The 25,284-nt window shown below is 41.2% G+C and overlaps 2 protein-coding genes across 5 annotated transcripts in view; one reads left to right on the top strand and one right to left on the bottom strand.

Annotated features, from left to right (window-relative positions):
* adgrg6 (adhesion G protein-coupled receptor G6) overlaps positions 1-882 on the top strand; it is an 84,882-nt gene extending 84,000 nt beyond the window's left edge. For 2 of the 3 annotated variants that reach the window (XM_070988154.1, XM_070988152.1), the window contains one exon: positions 523-882. In XM_070988154.1, coding sequence (XP_070844255.1) covers positions 523-728 — 206 coding nt within the window. In that variant the 3' untranslated portion in view covers positions 729-882. The remainder of the gene's footprint in view (positions 1-522) is intronic. The other variant, XM_070988153.1, reaches the window with a different exon arrangement.
* The window catches only part of txlnba (taxilin beta a), a 356,647-nt gene that overhangs the window by 281,051 nt on the left and 50,312 nt on the right, over positions 1-25,284 (bottom strand). The window lies entirely within an intron of this gene.

The following is a 25,284-nucleotide window of genomic DNA, read 5'->3' as shown; positions in this document are numbered from 1 at the left end:
ATACCTCATCAAGTAGTTTGTTTTATTAATATTCATTCATTGAAACCTGGTGACAATTGTTGTGACAATTAATTCAGGTATATTTGACCCAAAATACTAACAGTTCTCATCAGTCCTCAAGAATGAATTTCAAGTGCTATTGTCTTGGTCACATCAAAACCCCAATGCTCTTGGCCTTCATCCACAGATAGAGCTGGCTCACTCATCATCATGAGACCCAAGTATGGAATTTTGGTCACATAATAACATAGGTTGTATATGGAAGGAAATGTTAACGTTTATTCCAATTCAGAATTGTCTTTAGCATCAGATTGTAGATATTCTTCAGCCTTTCACTGACTTCTGCTCTTAAGATGCAGATCTGGTTGTCTATTTTCTGTGTGCTGTCCACAACCTTACACAATGAGGGACAGCCCAAATGAAAGGAAATGATTGGTATACTTCCTTTGAACAATTCAGTTATTATTACATAATCAAGTCATAATCTGTGTGTGTTCCTATCTTTTTTCCCCGTGGATGCAGATAAATGTTACTCCAACCAGACCAGCCCCAAGTGCGCCTCCACGTCCCCCTCCTCCTCAGAAGTGCAGCCCAACTCCTCTTCCTCCTCCATCCTCCCTGTCAGCCAGATGATCGACAAGGTGAAAGATTACTGCTCCACACGCTCCGACAACTTCTACAAGAACATCATCATGTCTGACAGCTTCGCCCACAGCACCAGGTTCTAGAGCTTTCCTCAGTGGTGAGGCAGACCTTCTGGAACCTCCCCCTGTGGAGCATCCCCCTGTGGAGCATCCCTCTGCCCAAATTATTCTAGAAAATTCTGTGATGTCATCCTCCCGGTGGCTTCAGTGACAGAGGATGTTTGCCTTGAAGGGATATGGAACTGCCCACAATATTATTTATGGTGTCTCTTTTGTTCTGGAACTGCTGCCCAACATTCTAGAGCCTTTCGTGTATTGGAACTACCCTGACATTCTAGAACCTTTCGTGTATTGGAACTACCCTGACATTCTATAACTCCCTGACAGCCTCAGCTAAAACGAGAGTTTCAGAATTCCGAGGGCCATTGCCAAAACCTGTCTGACGTTCTACGTTTGGGAACTACTCCCAACATTCTAGATCTCTCTGACAGCTTCAACAGTCTAGAATTGTCTGTGTTCTAGAACTGCTCCCAGCATTCTACAAGTCTTTCCCAGATTCTGCCACAAAGGAAGGTTCTAGAATTCCAACGGCTATTAGAGAAGCCCTTCAAACATTTTAGAACCCTCCAGGCTTCTTAAACTTCCTGACAGACATTCTAGAACCTTCCTGGCCTGTCACATTCATGGAATTTTTTCTAAAGCGTTCGCTTTTCTCACCACTTTCTATGTCTTGTCATCTAGAATACCTGGATCCTTCCCGCCATCCTCCCTTGCTCCTGGAGCTTTGAATTGCAATCCCTTGTTTAATTTTTATGTGTTTCTTCATGCACATTGTTGGAAGACATAGCTGTTGTAGGAGCCCCAGGTTTAACAGTAATTTTCATTGGACTGATTTGCAAATATTCAAGATTTCTGTCTATATGTAATAATCACAATTCATGAGGAGCTGGTTGGTTTGAGTGACAGAATAGTAATTTGAACTTTTCCTCAGTCCCAATGCAGCTTATACAGTATGCAGTAAAATTGCATGAACAGCTACATGATTTAAACGAGAGCCACCATCTAAATGGACTGCAAGCTTTGAATGAAAGTGTCCGTTAATCATGAAAAATCTGCCTTTTCATTCAAAATGCTCAGAAGGCAGCCTGTGAACTTGCTGCAGCAAACTGCTAAAAACACAGAGACCATGGTACAGTAATCATGGACAAAGTCGCACATTATGGTTTTGAGGTCCCGGGGTCTCCTGGATAGTTATGGGGTGTCTGACAGCTACGGGGTGGTCAGAGAACATTGATGCAATTCTACTGTATCATATCAAACTATAGAATCTGCTGACCTGGCTGCCAGACTGGACCGGAGAGGAAATGAAAGGTAACAGAGAAGGGAGGAAAGGATAAACACAAGGTGGGAAGGCAGAGAAGAGGAAAAAAGTTCTGGTAGACAAAAAGTAGGCAGTTATGTCTTGGTGTTTTTTAATACTGTGATGTTTGTTTATACTGGCTGTGTGCATGTTTGTGTGGAGCCATATCCTATGTAAATATTGATGATTTATCTATTCTATGTGCCTTATTCTATATTGATATAATGTGTCCTGATGGTTGCTTTTGTTCATGCCTTCTCTGGGTCCTGGAAGGGTCACCTGGACTGTACATACAAACCAAAACACACTTCAACTGCCCATGCTGTGTAGACACAGTCTACTGCCCTTTTCATCTCAGTGAGAAACAATTCATGGGAAAAAGTTATAGATGAATTGTGGATGAATAGAATTGAATGCAATAGAATAGTCTGTCTTCCACCTGAAAGCTGCAGACCAGTGGATCCTCTTAGGGTAGCTCTAAACTATTTTAGAACATATTTACATTCTATTATAATGTATATTATCATGACAAGCAAAGCTGATATCCCTGAAAATGGAGGCATATTGACACACATTTTGAATTAATATTGGAAGTATCTCAACTTTCACGAAGCTTTGCCATGTCACTTATCCAACTTATCTTGACGAACTGGGGTTGTTAAAAAAAAAAAAAAATCACAATCGTATGCTATTTTTAATGGTATTTTCCCCCTTCAGCCACTTTCCTGAAGACTGAAGCTCTCTCAATGCAGACAATCAAACTGTGAGATGATTGTCGGTGGTTTGAGGATGAATGATAAAAACCAAGTCTAATGCCAGTGGCCACTGAAGCCATGCTCTTTCTGCATGTCAGCCAAAGTTTAGCAATCACATAGGGTGTAATTTATGGCAACAGCATTACTGTTAAAGTGAGGAATCTTGTTTATGTTCAAATTCTATTTTTTTTATTCAGCAGTTGGTAATAGTTTTGTTTTTATGAAAGCAAAAAGAAGCTCTAGCATGAAGAAAGACATTACTGTGCAACTGCCAGGATTACTATCACCTTCACAGTTAGTTCAGCCACCCCCCCCCCCCCCCAAAAAAAAAAAAAAAAAAAAAAAAAGTGGTGTTCAGGCACGTACATAGTTCAGGTTTAGGGTAAGTCAACTTGGTTTTGTCAGTGCCTTCCACTGTCCAAATATAGGGGGCGAGTAGAAATACACTCGTGTTTTTAAACAATCAAAAAGAATGACTTTTGAAAAACTCACAGAAAATGAAGAAACAGAAAATATCAGTATCAGGTATGTTCCCTTTATCCCATCACTTTATAATACTAAAGCTACAGCATTTGCTTTTGATTTGAGCTGCAGGACGCTGTGAAAATCAACACTTCCTGCCCTTCCTTAGATTTTAGACCAGCCTGTCAGTCTTGAAGCATAATTGTGCTTAAAATCCTGTTTGTAAATGAATCCTTTTTTCCATAAATTTGAAGCCAAAAAGGATGGCGTGCCTCTTGAGAAAATAATGAGGTTCCTCTGTGGACTTCTGCATGCAGCTGTTTCCTCATGTAAGCGCTCCAATTGCAACTATAAAGTCTAAAGTTGAACTGATGTACAAACAAGAGTTTCCCCTCACTAATTAGCAGTGACTGTTTGGCCCATGCAGAACATTTAGTCATCAGCAAAGAGTTTTGGAAAATGTTTCTGTTCCTTTAAGGTTGCAGTTTGGCAGTTATTAACTGCCGCAGGGTGTTCTGTGAAGCTGCATTTGTACAGATACCATAAAGATGTTAAGTTGCTTTATCACTGAAACTGACTTGATGTACTGCTGTGGTCATTTTAGGGTTCTGTTCACACTTCATTTGGGCAAACAAGTCATAGTTTGTAAAAATCGCTTGACTATTTGTTGCACTGCCTCATTAAAAACTTTTAATATAGCTTTGCTTTGGTATATGGTATATTTTTCCAGTATTAAAGAGAATAGTTGTTCATCACACTTTATTTTATAGGTGCAGTACTTCGTCATAGTAGCAGACATTTTTTCGAGAATCCTGTGGGATTTCATGATTCATCTTGTGACTCGGACAGGACAGGAAAAAAGTGAACGGGATCAGGTGAGACGTAATCATCCGCAATAACAATAGATCATTTGGTTTTTATATATAAATAGGCAGATCTAATATGAATAAAGCTATTTTGTTATTTTGAACATAAAACTAGCCATTTGGTCGTCTAATTTATTCTTTTTTTAATCTCTCCTAACTGTTCTGGGTGCTTGTTGGCTGCAGCCACCTGACCAGTGCATCACATTTGTGGAAAAAAACCACACAGGAATGAAACTGGACGGAAGTCATTTTTGTGGGAGTAAGCTATAAATCACTCCCATTTTATTACTATGACTGCCTTTACTTCCTCATAGTTTCCAAATAATTTCTTGGAAATTTCTTGTGTTGCATTAGTGGCACAATTGTGATTCAAACTTCACACCATTGCAGGGGAAGTAGTCGTTATGAGGCTGTTGTTTTTATTAACATGGAGCTTTCATGGCACTTGGCACACTTGGTTCGCTCATTGATCAAATCCATTATTCAGTTTTACCTTGTTGTGGCTATAAAAGGAAATAATTTGGGTCAATATGTTCATTTCATGGTGGTGATTCATCGATTTTTTCACTTTTTTGTGTGCAGAATGTTTAGTGAATCCAGTGGAGAGGAGATAACACACAAGGTGACATGGTTTTAAGATATTTAGCTAAAATTTGAATCATTTGAATTTATTTTTTCAGATATTTCCTTTTTGTTTGTGTCTTCTATTGTGGTCAAACACCCGCAGCTGAACATGTTTACCTTAATCTGAAGTTTGTCTTTCTTTTTTGAGCAAGCCTGGCACTGTGTGGTTTACTTTTATTTATTGTCTGGATGTACAGTTTCTGTGCACCTGTAGCTCCTTCTGTTCAGTTGAATCTCTGTTTAACCAGCCAGTCATGCGGACTGAGAGGTGAATCTTGGAGGAAGAACACAGAGAAATCTTTCAGCGATCAGACACGAGGTTTAGTCTGTGGATCTTTGGACCTTGATTCATCAACACTAAAGCATGGCTGAGTGGTGAAGCACGCATTGTACTGCCTGTCAGGCCCCGTGGCTCATGTTCTCTTTTCTTTTGCCCAGTGTGGCAGAAGAATGTGTTATTCAGCACAGAAATAAATCCCCAAAGACTGTGAAAGAAGAGATGAAGACCCTTTGGCAGCTCCAGAGGCTTAGCTCGCTTAATCTGTCAGTCACTGGCCGGGGGTCAACCTGAGGGTAGAAAAGATTGTTGCTGGTTTTTTCCTCTTGGCCCCAAAACATAACCTGAGGCCCCTAACAGCATGAGATTAAATCCCCTAAATTGAAAGCACTGTGGTCAATTTGATCACTTTGTCTCTAGTGTGACACATGTTGACCCTGCGGCTTCTATTTTTATTGTTTGCATTCATTCAATTATTTGTTTACATTTTTACAGATTTTATTAGACTGCAGAAGGAGCACATAAGAAATACTGCCTGAACAAGAGGAAAGAAAACAGTTCTGTATACACAGGGATCATTTCTGTCATTACTGACTTCCACTGAAAAAATACCCTGATAGTTTTTAAAGGTGGACGTAAAGACAGATAATGAATCAGGCTTTCTTCCTGTCATCAATCATGTAAAGACTAAAACCAACAATCTGTTGAGAGCTGTGGTTCTCACCTCTGAGCCCACTCGGGAAAACGTAAATCTGCTCACAGATACGTAGCATTTTGCAGTGTATAGTGATTTTCAGTCTTTTCCTAAAACAGATGCTCACTATAGTTTTTAGCAGATGTTACTCAAACAGGAGGAAATGGAGCATTTGTTGGGGACCATGCGATTAATCCGCATTGGTTGCTGTTGAGTGTGTGAGTCACAATAAACTACAGTGTGTGTGCTCAAGGTGAAGGAACATGTACACTCTATGGTTCACAACAAGAAGATAAATCAGACGTTCACTGGTTGGTTTTAGTATTTTCATTGGATTTGATGACAATAAGAAAAATATAGACCATTGCTTACCTTATCTTAAAATTGACCTTGGTCCCACACACCAAAACAATGTGTATAAATGCTGCCAATAACGCACCAGAGTTCCTCTAAATATGTTTTAAAAGATGTAATGGTTAAACTGTGCTGTGGTTGTTGACAATATAATCTCAATTTAAACTCCACTGATTGAAAAGCTCAGAAAAAGCCAATAAGTGGAGATTATTTTCATCACATATATCCTGTTCACAGTCAAACACTGAATGTCCACGCTGATGTGTGGAAGTCTTTAAGAACACCTTTCCCAGTTCTTTCAAAATAAATACGGATTAATTGCTGGATTGAGCTCTGGATCCATTTATGGTAGAAAAACATCTTTCACGATCTGTGGACTAGTTAAAGAATTTCTCTGCTCCCTTGTCATGTTCTTTATGAGTTCTTGGGGAGCTCACCAGAGGGTAACATTATAGTCTCCACTCGGTCGGATGTATAAATAGAAGTCACCTTAAATAAGCTCAGTTTGTTTGCCTTCGGTCAGAAAGTTGAATACATGTGGTGCTGAGGTCAAACCAAAGTGAACCTGTGTTGTCTCACAGTGAAAGCGCTGCGAGTCCAGCGGATTCACAACCTCTCAAAAATCTAAAGGGTGACTGAAACGGCTCCTTTCATTCTGACTGAATTGCCTGTTTTTCTCGTGGGGAGTGAATCGCCTTTTAACCCAACAAATATGCTTCAGTCCCCCACATCTCGTCAGTGTCGTATGTATAGTTCCAGTTAATTTAAACATGTCTCCAGTTACTCTGAACTGTCCAGTGGATGAGTATTGTACTAAATGCAGATGTGGTCTGATGAGGAGTGTAATTGATCTTTTTTTGTTGTTTAGTATTATGTATTATTATAATTATTATTATTCTACAAACACTTTTCTGCACCAGGCCATGTTGGTTTGTTAGTGATGTTATCTTCATCATCTCCACAATAAAGGGAATTAAAATGTATGAACTGCCTATTATCCCTGATGCTGCCTTGCTCAGATTGGGTTTATTTGCCCATTTTCCCTTGATTTTTGTGCTTCTACCATGGGTAAAGAGGCTTTGCCGTATTGTATGCCACCAGTGTGTATTGACACTGCGGTCATAAATCAGAGCATATGAAAGACTTTGACTGAAATCATTGTCTGCAGTTGCTATTTATCACTGAGGTAACACCAAGCCTGTGACCCGCTGATGAAAGCATTGCAATATTTGTATATTTGCAGTATCACAAACTGGGTGTCGGTCTCGACACTCCCAGACAAACTGCTGCATTCAGTTACTGCTAATGCAAACCCAACAGTTTCTGCTGCTGCAGCTTCACATTAAAACTATGCAATTGACAAAACATGACTTGCTCTGTGCTTGTCAGTGAGCTTTGCACTATAATTTATCCAAAATACATCTACGAAACAAGGCAACGGTCATTTTCTGCATTTGTTTGACAGCCGATCAGTTTGACATATTGCAGGGAGTAATGGAACCAGAGGGAGCAGCCACAGTGAGCTGTTAGATGAAGATCTGCAGACAACAGGCTGCACACCTCCAACTTCTCAGAGAGGTAACGAGCTGGGACCTGCAGATAAAGATTTATGCCACGTGCGGCACAAAATCAGATCACGGTTGCTCGCAGACGAATGCAAACAGATGAATTGTTGGCTGAGATCTTTATTCATATGACAATTGTTTCGTTGCTCCAGAATTCTGTTGTATTAAACTGCATTTCTTCTTCCCACCACAACTACAGGTGTCGCCAAATGAAGCAGATTTTCAAGACTGCCACTTTAAGAAAGTTATTGCAACATGGTTTTTAATCACCGCAGTCACAGAGTTCACCCCCAGCTTTCCACTAATTTTGTCTGTAGCTGTTTCTGAAATTTACATTCTGTCTTAAATCAGCTTACGTATACCCTGCACGAGTTCAAGGCACAGGCTGAAGATATGCATTCATACCACTCTTGATCTTTTAATAACCTTGTTGCTACACATTGAGTCTCTGTGTACAGTCAATCCTCCACTTGAGCTCCAGGATGGATCCAGCTGTGGCTTCAACACTGTCTCATCTTTGCTTCATTAGCCAATCATAACACTGGGATTTCTCTTTAAGTATGTGGTAAAGTAGCTAATCCACAAAGCACAGTGAGAGAAATATGTGAGAAGCCTGTCACCACCTCTGCCAGGAGTCAAAGGAGAGAAAACACAAGAACTCCTGCATCATTTATCACACTCTTTATGGAGATAAGGTGGTTTCATAGACACATAGATTCAGACTGCACACAGACACACACACACACACACACACACACACACACACACACACACACACACACACACACACACACACTTACAGTGTTCTCAGACAAACCAGAACTGGCTCTGGTTCCTCCTGAAATTGATTTGAAGTCTGTGGTTTGGAAGCAGGAGCTGATCTGAACAGACATGTTTGTGAGGTCAGAGAGGTTGCTGGAGGATAAAGGAGGATAATCATGAGGTCTTCCTGAGCTGGACTGATGCCCATTTAAGAGAAGAGGTGAAACTGCACAACGATCACAGTTTCAACGATCACCTTTCCTCACTCCGAAGTCAAATCTTCACCTCTTATCTGTAAACAGGGAAAATTCAGATTTGATTTGGAGGTTTTGACAGTTATATTTTGTTTTTTTCCGAAACCACAGAAAGTCATAACGTATCAGGTTTTATCAAGAAACTCAATGTGATTTTAACAACTTACACAGCATTTTCTTTTCAACAGTGTGTGCATATATATACATATATATACGTAGTACACATACCATTCTAATTGGAATGCATTTTATTATTGATGAGTATTAAGGTGTATAAATACAGAAAAACCTCTGACTTTGCCTCCCTTTCATTAAACTTATCTTCTACCTGTCAGCTGCTCTCCACGCTGTTACACGAAACCAGGATTTACTGCCATTTACTGAAACTCTAATGAAACAGCACTTGACAAGATGCTATGTAATTATAGTCATTGTAGAACAGCCCACTATATTACTTTGCCTTGATGTGGGAGTTTGATATGACTAAGCCAGCCCATCCTCTTCAGAAGCCAACTCGTATTACGATCATTGTTTGGCTGTTACCTATAGTGATTATGATGGGAGAACAACAGGAAGTCAGGTGACATAGTGTAAAGAGCAAGATAGTCCGTATATGGTGGAAGTTGGTTTGGATGGATGCATCAAACGAACACGTGAGCTTCACCCAGGAGACTGTTGTCCGTGTTTGTGTGAAACTGAAAGGCAGCGTTGCCTTTTTTTAACTTTTGGATCGTGCTTACGTAACGTAACATATATAAATAAGGTTTTTAACAGGAACCATCAGCTTTTCCTAAGCGTAACCAAGTAGGTTTGTGGCCTAAACCTGAGCAAACTGCAACTGTTTCACAATGTTAACCACATGATGATGACGCTCCAGTACGCCTATCATCTGTACTCTGGGACTCACTGGCATTTGGTTGTTCAGGTATGAAGATGTGTTCGAATAAGCCCTGAAAGAACGAAGAGCTTGTGTGCCAAACCAGTCCATCCATGGTGATTTATTCATTTGGTTCAGGCTCCTGAGACGTGACAGTCGAGCTGTTTCTGAAACCAAATTGCTGTGGTTTGGCAACAATAAGATGGAAATTCCTTCATCCATCATCCCATGAATAACATAAATACAACCAATTACCATGATTGACGTGATTTGTAAAGCCATTTCATACCACCGCACTGTTGTTGAACTCCGCTGAGGATGCAGAGACAGCAACCCACCAGGACCCTGCAGTTTTTAGATCTGATGTATTTTTCTGATTCACGGTGTTTGAAATGAATGAATCTGTGTTCTCTGACTAACAAAGGAACTGCGAAACAAGACAACCTTTTCGTGGCTTTTCAAGACCTCCCTGAGTCTCTTTACCCTGCTGGCTCGTGGAGAAGAAGAGGAGCAAAGTCTTCACTGCTGTCTTTCAGCAATAGAACATATTTTAATCATCTATCAGTCTCATTTCAGTCACATGTGACGCTGCAAACCAATCATTTTGGCATGACAGTTGTTCCATTCTCCTGCTCTTCCTCACACCTCTCACTCATGTCTCACTTGAAGGGGACTATGAGGGGGGATAAATGAAGCACCTCCAGTCACCTGATCACCACACTCACCTGGGCACCAACAACTCATTCCCCGATCCTTCAGTGTGTGCTTCAATAGGGTTTCAGACAATACCAATAAATCTGAGCCCGAACACAATCTGAAACACCTGAATCTGAACCAAAAGAGCGAACTCAGGCTCATTAGTGAAGAACACTTAGATCATGGTCTGATGTTCACAATCAGTAGTAGTAGCAGTAGTGTAAAGTCGTTATCCTCTGACAGAAATACAATAATGCTCTCTTAAACATATAACTGTAACAAATGTACATACGTGATTTGACTCTGTCAGCTGCGATTCAGCTGTTTCATGATCATATCCACATTTTGAGAGAGAAGTCCTGCCATACTTTGAATTTCTGGAGGTGAATTTGAGGAAACATCTTAGCATGCCTCCTTCCATCTCTCCTCCCCTCTCCATATCTTCCTCCTCTCCCCTCCACCCTCAGTTCCTCCTCTAGTTTCACCATTTCCTCTCCCCCTTTCCTTTTCCTACTCAGGAAACTGGTCAAGATAAATCTTTAGGTTATGATTATACATCCTGTTCTATAATCCAACCCCTGTTGCACTGTGAATTGAGCATAATGAATATTAATGAAATTCTGTTTCAGTCTGTCACAGGAAATCAGCCTTTTCCCTTCAGAAGAGGAACAGCGAAGGAGGAAAGTTGCAGGTCAGCTTCAATTCAATTCAATATTCCTTTATTAGTCCCACGAGGTGAAAATTCCAAATGTCCTTCCCAATGTGCTGTGAAATCACCTCCAAATAAAAGTGTAGTTTAAATGAACATCAGCACAGAAATTCCACCTTTCCACCTGCAGTTCCCACCTGCTCACCTGTTTCCACTTTCCCTCATCAGCCCTGCAGTGAAGAACTGGCTGATTTCCAGTCAGTGTCAGTGTTGCTCTAAGCCTTTGCTTTCCAGCCTCTGGAACCTGGACCAGGATCAGCGCTCTTAGACCTGCAACCTGGAACCTGTACCTGCTTGCCTGTAAGTTTGTGCATCTTCAGCTCAAATCCATGAATTCAAGCACACACACCGGTTAGGTCACAACCAAATCTTAAGAAGTGGAGTTAACGAACAGCTTCTCCCCAAAGTGGTACCGTCCTATCTTAAGCTGAGACGTCTCACGATGGAGAGCAAAAAGTGCAAAAAAATACTGCATGTTAAAGAGAAACTTACAGGAGCAGGAAGCTGCAGAGTACAACAAAATACTACATGCAAGTGTAAAAGCAGTTAATTCATTCATAATTCAACGTGCATGCTTTCTAATATTTTGATTACATCATTAGCTGCGCAGCCGTCACACTCTTCCAAATAAACTGCTCAAATTCAATCTGAATGGCTTTATCCAGTCAACTTTGATGGGATCAGAGCAAACAGTGAAATGCTGTGGAGGGGAACTGAGGCGTGTAACATGGACATGGAGGAGTTTATTGTTGTGATCATTATCAGAAAATAACATTTTGGCTGGAGTGAGGCCAGATGGTGCTCCTGAAATCTACTGTTTGGATTCTTTATGTTTTTTTCTGCAGCAAAGTGAGCTGATACAGTGGTGGACTGTAACGAAGTACTAGACTTCGAGTATATGTTGATGATAGTACTTCGAATAGAAGAACCAGGAGAGTGAGCTAAGTTTGCATGAACGCTGAGCTGGATTCACTTTGTCTGTCTGCTGCTTTCTCGCTAATGTATAATGGAGGTTATAAAACATGCTCTATCTTACTTTCCTGCACCCTGAAGCTGTGTGTTGTTGCCGCAGCCTGCAGACCTTTGAATAATTTGAAATCTCTGTAATGATTTATTTGCTGGTTGTTCAGTCATCTGAAGCCATGCAGGAGTTCTGTTTGTTGTTTGTGCTCTTATGTTTTTTAAAGCAACTGTATTATGAGTCATTATTTAAACTACTGTAGGCTGTACACTAAGCATACAGATAACAAGAGCGTATATGTCCTCTATTTCATGTGATCATAAACCCTAATGTACAGAATATGCATGTTTTTGATATTCACAAATAGAAGTATGCACTCACATTCAAAGCCAGGCGGGCGGTGCTGAGCCAAAAGCCAGCAAATAATGAGATAAACAGCTGGCGCATTGCAGGGCTCTGCTGTCACAGGGTGCAAATAAGACATGACGGTGCAGCCCTGCAGTGTGCAAACGGTTTATTTATGTCATACTTTGAATATTCAGTCTTTTAACATCAGACACTGATGTGTTTAAATAAGGGTTGCAGTATTTCTGTAAGCTAAGAAAACAAGAACATGGAAAAAAATGTGAGCATGATGATCAGGGCCTCATGCAGTTATCAGTCATGAGTCTAAATCCACAAATGTTTAAAGAAAAAGTAAACTGATTCAGAACCAGCCCTGTAGGCTGCTGATGGACAGACATGAACAAAGGCATCACTGAATGTTGTAAACGCAGCAGTAAAACTGGCAGATGTCAGTTGTGATCCATCGACAAACACATGAAATGTTATCATTAGCAGATCTGTGATGGAGAAACTAAGAAGGCTTCACTTGAAGTTTTACCAAACATGCTGGAAAATATCAGTTAGCAGTGCCTTTGTGAGCATGTTAGCCGACATTAGCATTTAGCTCAGCACATGCTGTGCCCGAGTCCAGCCTCACAGGCCCACCAGCATGTTCCTGACATTCTGTTTCATTAAAGCTTATATTTTCTGTCTTCTAGCACAAGCTCCTCTTTCTCTTATCTGATTTATCCAGCCTCAAACAATTTTCACTCCCGTATCAGATGAGAGGAGGGCAAATAAAGACAGCTTTATACTACTGGTGCTCCAGCAGGTGAACCATACTGTTTGCATGTGTGCATACACTAGAACTCAGACCAGGATATATATGAAATATGTAATAAGTCGCAGGACTCTTCACAATCTGGAACAAGAACATCTCTCCCCTGCTCTCTCATTGCATATCATTTGTCTCATCTCCTTTTCTTCTCTTGTTTGCTGGGGGAAAAAAAAACAGATGAGATGCTGATAAAAAACAGGCGTAGTCGGCCATCAGCGCTTCAGTGCAATGCAATAAATCTTCTGTTTGGAGTTCAGAGTTTAAAACGGCAAAATGAGCTGCCTTCTCGCTTCTTATAAAACAGGGATGAAGGGCGGGAGGAGAGGAGGGAAGGAGGGATGAGGTTGACCAAACATCAGACCTTGTAAACCTGTATATACCGTTGATATATAAAGTGTGGTCGGAAGGAAGGGGAGACGGAGGGAGGACGGGATTCCACATAGAGGCCATTTGGGTGAAGAGAGCCCATTCCTGCGCTTCAATGAAACTCAATATATGGAAGTGATTTGATTTTTTTTCACCACGGCAAGTTGGGAGAGAAGAGGAGAGGAAGGCGAGCTGGAAATGATAGAGAAACCTGAGACAAATAATGTAAGATGATTGGAGTGTTACTTACTAAAGAGGACAAGTTGATCTGCTTCTCAGACCAGTGTTTAACACCATTTGCGGTGATATTTTCACCCGAGACGTCCTGATCGTGGTCTCTAATAGTTATACCCTCCTCCACAGCACCGTGGAGAAACACCTGGCTGAACCCTTTATCTTTCTGGTACAGGGAGTAAAACCACTCTGGCTTGACTGTATGACTTTATACCAATCACAGGCGCCTTACGGTCACATCACAGGTTGTTTTGTGGGAACATCTGCACATTTGGAGGCGAGCCTCGGTTTCAGAAAGTATAAATCCATGCAAAAGAAAAAGGTAGCCGGGTCAGGGTTCACCATTTTCTGAAGAGATCAGCATGTCAGAGGCTGTTGTTGTTTTTTGATGCCAATTTTGAGAAAATTAGTGGAGATTACTGAAGAGCCAGTGGCAGACTTACAGTATACTCACAGTCTACGTCCAGTGAGTCAGACTATCTTGACCCTAATGATGAGCATCACGGCCGGTTTGCACATACTGCAATGGATCGGTATCTTACTGCGATCAGCCCACCTCAGCCTGCTGGTGTTGTGATGAAGCTGGACAAGAAAACCTGAAGCGAAACGGGAAAATAATGTCAATGAAAAAGTAAACACAGGCGTCTAAAAAATTTCCCAATGTAGAATGAATTTACAAGAGTATTTATGAAGTAGGTCTTGAAAAATGTGTCAGCTTCAGCTTCATCGCATCCAAGTAAATGTTTCATCAAACCAACCGTTCACCACCCAGAGATATGAATGAGTAGTAGAAAGTCCTCACTCTGGAGAATTGTTGGTATTTTACTTCATATTTTTACTTTTTGATTATCAGACTAGTGCTTTTCCACACGCACGCCATGAGATGCAGCAGATGCTATCAGTGCAGCGAGCCACGCGTTGGCTATTGTCAGGGTTAGCGTAGCCGGTGACCGGGCGAGTCGTGTGGCGGGCAAGCAGAGGCCTGCTGGCCAAACCCGGCAGCCTGCTCTTTGAGCATCAGTGTTCGTGCTCAGACATGTCGCGTTCATCCTCAGTTTGATGTGTGCTGAAACAAGCCACACCCTAAAAGGCCGATTGTTTGGATCATCAGCCAGTTTCACTAATTGTGTGATTTTATTTATTTCAGTCAGTCTAGACAGCAATCAGAGGCGCATTAAGAACTTAATTTAGACTATTTTGTGTGATCTTGTTCTTTCATTCTTTCTCATACAGCATTCTGTTTAGATAAAAGCGATAAATTACATCTTGTTTACCTTTCTGAGATTGATGGTGGTAATCAAGCTATCACTAGTGCGTCTGTATGTGATGAATTAATGACAATAAAATAGCCAGGAATGCTCAAAATGGCTGCTGTGGCTTTTTGGAGAACAGTACTTACAAAGCAACAGCAATAAAATAAAATAAGACAAGATCAGATAGGACTTTATTGATCCCCCAATTTAGCCAGCAAGTTACAAAAAACAAGCACAGTAGCACAAAGAGGCCAAAATATAGAAGTATACAAGATAGAGAATAGAAAAAACAACCATGTCTATGTACATGTGTACAGTTGATAAGAAAATAGTAAATGCCGAAGAATCCTACTGCCATAAAAAAGTAGTTCTACTTCCTTTCTGATTGTTGTAATGAGAGAGCAGGCAGCAATATTGATTAAAGGTGTGTTAAAACCTTTTATGTCAGTGTCGGAAACTGACTCTGATATAGATCAGAACCATCCATATGGACGGTCCTAAAATCTGATGAGAAGAGTGTGTTGACATGTTTAAACATAGTGTTAGTCATTAGTCTGCACGGTTTTATGTATGTGGTGCCTGCGCTTACCCACAAATGACTTTAAGCCCTTAAACCTCAGAATGCAACATGTGCATCTCCGTGAAGTCTGAACCATATGTTCATTCCCTGAACAAACAAGTATGAGCAGATCACTGCATTCAATCACGGATCCACATCCCAACTTTTTCCTTTTTGTTTGTTTGTCATGGTTAATATTTGTTACATGCATCAGAATGAAAACCTGGATAAATGAGAGACTTTTGGGTTTGTGCTCACTACTTTATAGGAAATAGTGAATCACTCAACTGGTGAGTTTCATCATTTTGTGTCATGTTTCATGTCTCTTTATATGATGACATCCAGTCTGATGTTTTATTAAAAAAGGTCTGTGACCACTTACTTTCCCCTCTCCATAAAACAAATAAATTGGCAGCAAATAACCTCATAAGTTCTGGTCTTCGCTGCTTATTATGTCAGTCCCTGATGTGCACCTGGTTAGCCCCAAGCTCACAGCATTTACCCAACAGTCTTTGAAACTCAAGCATAACAAAATAAAATCTATTTATGAAGTTCATGTTCTGCTTCCTGTTTACTCGCTCTGTATGTGTGTGTGGTCCATCACTTGCCACTTGCACATATTTTTTCTGGTATATAGTTTATATCTCTGGCTCTCTCTCTCTTTAAGAGTTGATGTTATTCTCTGTTTATATACTTAGTTATATTGTATTATATTATTATTATATAATAGGCACGGTGTACAATAATATATACATGTTATATAACTATATATGTATACTTATATTTTGAGAATTGTTGTTATTCTATGTTTATACACTAAGTTGCATTTTTTAAGAATATTCTTTTCTTGGTTTTATTCTCATCCTTCTTCTTTATTGTATATATTTTATGTTTATGTTTAACCTGCTGCTGCGACAAAAGAATTTCCCAAAGTGGGATCAACAAAGTCTGAGTGCTCTGAACGTTCAGACTTTGCCTCTGAGCCTTTAGCAATTTCCCTCTAAATGGATATTAAATGCAGCATTAAACAAAACCAAACGAATAGGAACAAACTAAATAAGAAACAGCTCTGGGTAACTTCTTCGCTCCAGCACTGATAAAACCTTAGAAATTCCATTGGATGCTTCGTTACTTTTGGCAAATGCTCATCCCAAACACATCTGATTTTATTACATCAAGCTTCTCAGTGGAGGAGCTTGCTGGAGGCAGTACACTTGTAGTGCACCACGAGTCTATTACACTGAGGTCTAGAAATGCAGATAAATCAACATATTTGGCAACAGAAAGTCAAACGTCCCCTGAAACCCGCTTTGAATTCTACGCTGAACGGGTGTTGGCTGCTCGGCTGGTGGTTGGCCGTGGTGTTTTGTGGCAGGCTCTCGTCCACACTGACACAGCTTACAAACTAATTCACTCAGCAGAAATAGAGCCAGGCCTCCAGTCAGCTGTGCAGAACCACTGAGTTTAATATGAAAAAACACAGAGACAAACCATCTCACCATCAGTGGTGCAACATAAGCACTCAAGTACTGTACAAATGTAAAGTCTTTTCATGCCTCTTTCTACTTCGATTTTTACACACAAAACATACTAAAAGCCTATAAGACTCCACTGCAGTAAGCCTTAATGACTTCATGCCCTGTTGCACTCACCCCCACCATCATGATGCGGTTTGAGAGGCTGGTCGTGGCTCTGCACATGGTGGCATGGTGCCTTGACAACAACCTGGCCCTCAAGTCCAGGAAGACCAAACAGCTCATTGTGGACTTCACGAAGCCCACAGTGAGCATGAGCAGGACTGGTGTTGAATGTGTCGCCAGCTTCAAGGTGTCCACATGTCTCCCACAGGTCCTCTCTTGGACCTTCAACCCTCTTCCTCCTGAGGAGACTCCTCAGTTATATTCATCCAGTCCTGGTCAGAAGTCATCTCAGTGTCAGTGTCACTGATTCCTGCTCTCATTACATCTTGCTAGAAGATGAGTGAGCATGAGCGTCGGATTGGTTCACAGTTTCAGCAGATACCTTGAGTCGGCATCTGAAGTGGAAAAGAAAAAGGTTAGATTGGGACATCCCTACTCTTTACACAGGCCGCATACTGACTTTTTTGATGGGGCTTTTTTTTATTTTATTTCAACAGATGGTAAGTAATGAGGGAAAAAGAGATGCAACACAGAACTCCAGACGGACTCAAACCAGGGATTAAAGTCAATTTTCTTCAGACTTTAATGTCACTGTGCATGTAGCCAAATTGGTTCTGTGTTGAGCTGAGTGCTGCTGCGCTGCTACATAGGTAGTGTAGAAAGGTTAAACGGCTAAGTTAAGCTCTGATTGTGTAAGTGCTGACATGCTGAGGGGAGTTGGAGGTGTTTGGGGAAGTTCAGGGCTGGGTTGCGGGTTGAGGGTTTAGGTGGGCGTTTGGCATTCAGAGGGCAGGAGGTGTGTAGGAGGGGTGGCTTCAGACCAGCAGCGTCTGCTCCCAGCCTCAGACTGTAAGATGTGGTGTGTTCTCCTGCAGAATCCCACTGGCTCACCATTGAAATTCAGCAACAACAAAGCTCGAAAACAGGCAGGAACACTTCCTGGATGGTAGCGACCTCACTCAAACGCTGAGGGGGAATTATACGAGCCCAGATGGAGCAGCCAACCTGGCCAGACGACCACAGATCTGTTTTGAACACTGTGGCGCGTGTGTTGTGAATTCCTTTGTGAATCTGGGTTTCCAGTTTATCAAATGAAAAGATGAGATCTTCATACTGTTCAGTAGCTGAGAAAAATCACCTTTTTACAATAAGGGCCATCTGTTTGAGCCTCTGAGGAGAACTCACTATAGTCCATCAAGCAGAACATTCATCAGTGAGGAATAATTGGCATACTTCATCTTCCCGATATTTCTCCCTCACCTGGAACATATGGTAGAACTTTTTATTCATTAAAGAAATCTGAGAAAATGACATTCACTAAAAGCCCCCGCCTCTTTGACTGGTGGACAGTAAGTACGAGGTGGATTTGCAGGCAGAATAAGGCGTTTTTCATACTCAGACCAATCAGGACATTCTGTTCATGGGAGTTCATAACATCTGTCTTTCGTCTACTTGGAATAAATCAGCTTGCAGTTGATGCACCTGTCTGTCTGTCAGTTTCTTCAGGCCAAGATGATGTGCATTTCTTTGTGCCAGAGCTGCCAGCAGCTTGGGCTGTGTGGGTTCCCTGTGGGAATTTGATTAACATCCACCTCCCAATGCCTTTTTATTACAAACAAAGAGATCTGGTGTACTTTATAAAGCCCCTGCAGTTACAGGATCAGCGTGTGGGATTTAGGCGGACATACTGGCAGAAATTGAATACAGTATTCATAAGTATGCTTTCATTAGTGTATAATCACTTGAAAATAAAAATTGTGTTTTCGTTACCTTAGAATGAGCTCTTTATATCTACAGAGGGAGTGGATCCTCGTAAACGGAGTCCACCATGTTGCACCGCCATTCTTCTACGGTAGCCCAGAACAGACATACCAGTTCTAGAGATGGACTGGTTCTAGAGACGACTCTGGTTCTAGAGAAGGGCTTTCGTGTTATTTGCAAGATTTGCGCGAGTGTAGGTTGTCCTACATGCTTGGAAAGGGAGGGTGAGGGGAGGGGTGTTCAGTTGGTTGCAATCTGCAACCTCACCACTAGATGTCACTAAATTCAACACACTGGTCCATTGATGCAAACAAATTCACACTGAAGTCCTAAAATTTGATGATCAACATCCAAGTTAAGTATGTTAGCATGCTAATATTTGCTAATAGGGTTACACAGTCCAAATATGAGTCAATTTTGGACAAATTCAGCGATGACGGTGCCATGTTTCGTTGTTTAATGTAGTCTTTAGAGCCAAAATGAAGTCTGAAAGGTTAAATGACATAAACCTATATGATGGTAACATTTTACTGTACACCACACGGTGTGGAACTCATTAGGTTTGATAATATGGGTCATGGATTGCTGTGGCACTAAAAACTGAGTCAGTGAATGTAACTTATGGCAGAGAAGCTTGAAAGCTCAGATATAGATCATCTCTTAGCCCTGCCTTGAAATCCAGTTTTAAGATTTAAAATATTTTAGCTGTGGAGCCAAATAGATCTGAGACCAGCATGCCAGTTGGTCTGGTTGGTTGGATTCGTAACAAAGCTGTCATGATTAGTCTGCTGTGTGCTCCAATTGCAACTTGGAAGCAAAAGGGTACAAAGGGGTGTCAGTTTGGGCCAAACAGCAAATCTTTGCCTCAGGGGCCCTGTCAAGGATTGATTTCATCATGCTGATGAGGACCCTCACCATGCGCTTTAGTTGTCAGGTGTAATTCCTTTTAATGAATTAATAGCTGGCTGTGCTGCTCCAGCCACACATTCTGTCACTCTCTTGTTCTTTCAGTGAATGAGAAGTTTTTAATTGCAGGGTTTAACTGAAAGGTAACACGAGGAGATAGTAGTGAGGAGGATAATTACTGTTTTAAAAAGTTACCACCGTGACCCCACCCCGCCCCCTGGGACCCTCCCACCTTACCGTTCCTCACCCCCTTCACAGAACAATAAAACAGCTAATCAATCAGGTATTTCTTTACAGTCCAGAACATCAAACTATCATTCCAGGGACAGATGGGAATGTAGAATTAGAAACAGCAGCAAGAGTTTATCTGGACTGGAAGTTGTGGAAGAACAGAGAACAACTGTTGTTGTTCTTCTGTTAAACGGAATTTTTTTCTATAACTAAGGCTGCAAATAAAAAATGATTGTTGTTATGATTTAATTTGATGGTTGCTCTCTATTAAAGAATTAGTCAGAGCTGAACATGACATCTTCAGATGTCTTGTTCTTGTGCAACCAACGGTCCAAAGCTCAAAGACATTCAGTGTAAAATGAAATCAATCAGCCGATTAGTTTTGGCTGTAAATGTCAGCAAGTCTGTCAGAGAGCATGCTCTGCATTTGGCTAAGATTCCCCCGGAAAAAAAGTTCCCAGCAGACCTGTTCGGGTCAACATATTGATGGAGCAGCTCATGTTTCTGAAGCCTGAAATTCACTAGTGTTGATGGACACTAAGAGGGGTTTGACATTTCCGTGCCTTTATAGGTGTATCTCAGGTGTGTGTTCTTTCCTTTGATGGCAAGACTCAGCCAATGCATAGGTGTACTTTTAGTGTACAGGCATGTGGTCACAAAACAAAGTACAAGTTGTGGGGTCACTAAAGTTATTACAGTTCATCCTGAGAGGGACATGAATGTCTGAGCCCAATTTCATAGCAATCCATCCAGGAGTCACTGAGAGATTTCACCTCAGACCGCAAATGTGAACCTCATGGTGGTGGGGCCGTCTGGGGTTCGTCACAGACTTTGCTCTCTGGGGAGCATTAATGACTTTACCAACGATCCATCTTGTAGTCGTTGAAATATTGCTGGACTCAAGAGGTGGATACTGACCGACATCACGTTCCCCACGGCCATGCTGCTAGTGTGGCTACAAATTAAAACTTAGATGAAGATTAGTATCCAGTTCAGATCTTACCGCCACACTCTAGATCTGTATCAGGCAGCAGCACAACCACACAGGATAAACTCTTGAATTTATTCACTTTTAAAGCACTTGAAATATTTTTTTTTTAGTAGTGCGCTGCTGCTTTAACCATAAAGATGAAACAATTTTGGATGATATTTAATAAATACTGAGCTTTTAAATGCATTCTCAGAAACCCTTTGCTCTCTCCATGTGGAGTTCAGAGGTCATGTTGACCTCACTCCTTTGGGGAAAATGTCAACACAAAGAGTGTGGAAATCAAGTGTGCTTGAACTCTTGCTCTCTGGAAGGAACATATTATATGACCAGACATCTTCAGACACAACTCTTTGTGTTCCCACTGGAGTTAGTGAGTCCATACAGACATAAGCTCATGGTGCAGAGCAGCTATGGTAAACCTTTCAGTGCCAAGGGTCAGTTCCATTTTTACATCCTAAGAGGACCATAGTAAATTATTCAACACATATATCACACTAACCTCTGCAGTGACTGCTTACTGCTCCTCTCTGGTGAGGTGTCTGATGACAGATGGTGGCAGTGATGATGATGATGCTGCTACTCACAGCTGGTTTTCCAGTTCAGTTGCTTACAGTACAGGATAGTTTCTCTGCAGCTCAGTGATGTCATATTGTCGACCGTCAGGCACATCAGCTGGTTCCTTTTGTCTGGTTTTCATATCCTGAAACCTCCTGCCAAATGCCTGCCACCATATTCAAGGCCTTAGCAGCTTTTGGTCTTGTAGAGTATGAACATGCAGAGTGTTACGCATTTCCAGTTACCACAGCTTTAATTTCACTTCAAATGATTTCACACTTGACGACAGAGAGCTGAGAAGCTGCTGGTGTTCGAAGTTCAACTCTGAGAGGTTCTTGGTTAATGTCCACCACGAAAGCCAAATCACACTTGCTGTCACTGGTTTTCCTTCATTTCCAGGCTAACACTTTTCACAAATAGTCGCCTGCATAGCACTGTTTCTGTCAGAATGTGGTCTTGTGAAAGCTGCTTGTTGGGCATCCAAACTCAAGCGCATTTGTCCTTTTAGGTCACCCAGTTTATCATTTTTGTAGTGGTAATGACTCTTGAGATGTTATCGAAGTAGCAATTGCCATCCAGAGAGCTTTTTGTATTTCTGAGTTGCTTTTGTGTTTGTGTATTGCCTCGTATGTCAAACAGCCTCTCGTGCTTTATACGACACACACACAGGACTTTGTGTCCCGTGTGATGAATCCTCCCTTTCTTACACTTTTCTTACTCTTTTAACTTTCCTCTCAACTCAGCATGTCTAAAGATATTGTTCGTCAATCATATGTCCACGCAATCATTTGTTCTTTCATTTCTGGAGAGTGAAACGTGCCCATACAATGTTGGCTCTGCAGACTATAGCACTGCTGGTTTGAGTTTGAACAATGGCTGCAGGGGGAGATAGAAACCGCTGACTGCTGCCATATTTTATACTTGAACTCTGCGGTACACTGCTACGCAATCCATACATACTTTTGACTGTTTTTAATATGGGTTTGTGCTTTGCTCCAACACAAATATGAGTTTTTCTTTCAGTGTCTTTCCCTTATTCATTTTATGCCATTTTACTGTTTAATCTCACCTTTTCTCTCTTCCCACTGATGGTATGACTGTACTACCTCTCCCCATTGCCCTCCCTTTCTCCTCCCATTCCCTCCTCACACCTCCTTTCCTTCTCCACCTCCCTCCCATTATTTCACCTCCTCCTCTATAATTGTGCTATATCTTGGGGCAGTGGGCGCACGACAGGCTGTTGTTTCCAGTTTCTTTCTACTCTCTAATTATCTCTCCTGAAGACCTGATGAGAAGTCAAACAGCTGGCTAAATGACATGCAGACACTTGCACAAACACACACACAAACACACTTTTCAAATTGTTTATTTTCGCCCCCTGAATGAAATTAAAATATGTTTTATGAACATGTCTGCGCCATCAGCTAGGAGTAACTCTCAGAGAGCTGAAGGAGTTACAACAGGGGCTGTATTTCCACTTGCTTCACTATCAAATTCACAAAGTGTTTGCTATCCACAATCTTGACTGTTCCAATATGGCCGACTCGGCGACATACAGCAGGGGTCAATGAGGTGTTCACTTTTCTATTTCACAATCTGATAACACCATGTTCCTAAAACATGCGCAGGCTTGACCAATTTATTCACATTAATCTGTTCCCTATGTGGACTTTGTCGCTTTTTGGTCAGTTGGAGCGATGGTCCTGCAGCAACATCAATTATGTTGTCAGAACAAAATAGACACAGCGATATCCGATAAACCTCATATCCATCATCAAGCCAACATTTTTCAGAAAGGTTAAAAATACAGGAGACTTATGGCAAAATATTTAAAGTACGTGTCACCTAAGCAATACCCTAATCACAGTCGGTTGGACATAAACCACAATCTTTCCGAATACGTAACCATGCTGTAGTTGCCCTGTGCAGATATGTGTCTCCATGCTCTGAAAGAAATGAAATTTTCCCACATGTTAAACTTTATCTTTCACAGAAAAATTTCAGCTATCATTAAATCAGAGAAATTCCAGTTGACACAAAACTGTGAATAATCTTATCAATGAGTGATAAGAATTTACTAAGCAAAAAAAAATACATTTAAGCTGCTGCCGGTTTCTGCTGTGCCTCCTGTCTTTTATGGTGAAACTCACTTCCTCTGCACAGAGCTTGCTATTTACATTTAGGACGCCGTGCTCATTTCAGAAAATTTCACGAGATCTGGTGGCGCAATTTTGGGGAAACCCATCCAAAAGGCTCTTTCTGGAGCTCACCATAGTATCTGCCTTCCAGATGTTTGGATTGTACTCATTAAAGTCTTTATGAATCTGGTTTACCGCAACGGCCTCTCGTTGGTTAGACGGACAGAAAAACAGCGATGCAGCTTCCCCTAAACTTGACCAAAAAAAGGTAAAAACAGAGACACAAACAGGGGTCCACCTTTAGTGGTTCTCCTACTCAGTGTTCACTATTTTGTTCCAGATGACCTCAGAATAGTTTGTTAAACACTGCAGACAACTCCTCAGCAATTCACTCCAAAACAAATACCCTGAGAGCATTATCTGCCAAAGTAGTAGGGAGCAGAAAACCACACAGCAAAATGATAGATGGTTGACAGAAATATTAGGCCTATGCACTCAATTCAATTCATAATCCACTTATCTTCACTGGGAGGGATACTGTATTAATTGTATTAAAACATTGACTACTCAACAATTTTTGGATCATGGTAGTGACATAGTGACGTTGTTGTCTGTCTTTCTTACCTCTGAGACAGAAACTGGAAGTTGCACTTCAGTTCTTTTGTATTTGTTAGCTAGATCTGTTACCGTGCACAAGCCTGCTACTATCCCACCCCTGAAAAACACAAGATACACAAATACGTGCCAAACAAACATAACAGTAGCTTATAAGTTAGCCAACATCAGTAGCTAGCTTGCAAGCTAGCTATCGAGCAGGCACAAATCTTCATTACGCAGTTCTCTGCATCATTTGTCTTTAGTTAATTAAATACAGTCGTTCCTTCCCATGTGTCTTGATGGAGGAAACTGCATTTAATTAAGGGAACAACCAGTAGGTTGCCTTTGCATGCATTCACAATATTGACTGTGTAGATTCTCTGTAGACTAGCTAGAAGCTCACCAGATGCTGACTGTACAACCTCAGTGTTGACTCAAAACATATGTTAGAGCGACTAGATATGTCAGGAACTAAAGGGCGAAATCAAATCCTCCTCCCACCGAAACAAAACAGGCAATGTGGGAACAGAACAGCAGAGGATCACTGCGTTGGGAATTATCCGTCCGGGGTATATCCATACCAAACTTCAGCAATGGCAGATTCAACCACATCCAACACTATAGTTGAACAGTGTGCAGAAATGTTTCTTATTAAGCGAAGTCTTTGGATTTCTAAGTTGGGTGAAGTCTGAATTGTTTAATACTTTACATTGACATGAATCTGGAAATGATAGATGATAAAATTCCAAATACAGCAACTTTCCCAGGTGTAAATCACTTAAAATTCTTTATGAATAACGTTTGTTTAACTGAGTTCATCACTTAAATGTCACATTAGCCGGTGGGATCAAAGGTTCATGTGTGCTGTCGCAATATTTTCTTATATTTTCCTACATTCTTACCTCAAACACACGGGTAAAGATGTGTATATACAAAACACACAGGGCTGTTTCCATGTGTGATGGACTCTGCATGGAGATCTCCAGAGGGAAGTGGCAGACACTTAAGACTACAAGGAGAACGGAACAAGC

Source organism: Chaetodon trifascialis, chromosome 19 (assembly GCF_039877785.1).
Source record: "Chaetodon trifascialis isolate fChaTrf1 chromosome 19, fChaTrf1.hap1, whole genome shotgun sequence".
In the NCBI taxonomy this organism is placed as follows: Eukaryota; Metazoa; Chordata; class Actinopteri; order Chaetodontiformes; family Chaetodontidae; genus Chaetodon; species Chaetodon trifascialis.
The sequence above is the reverse complement of the archived record's forward strand: the minus strand, read 5'-3'. Positions and strand labels throughout refer to the sequence as shown.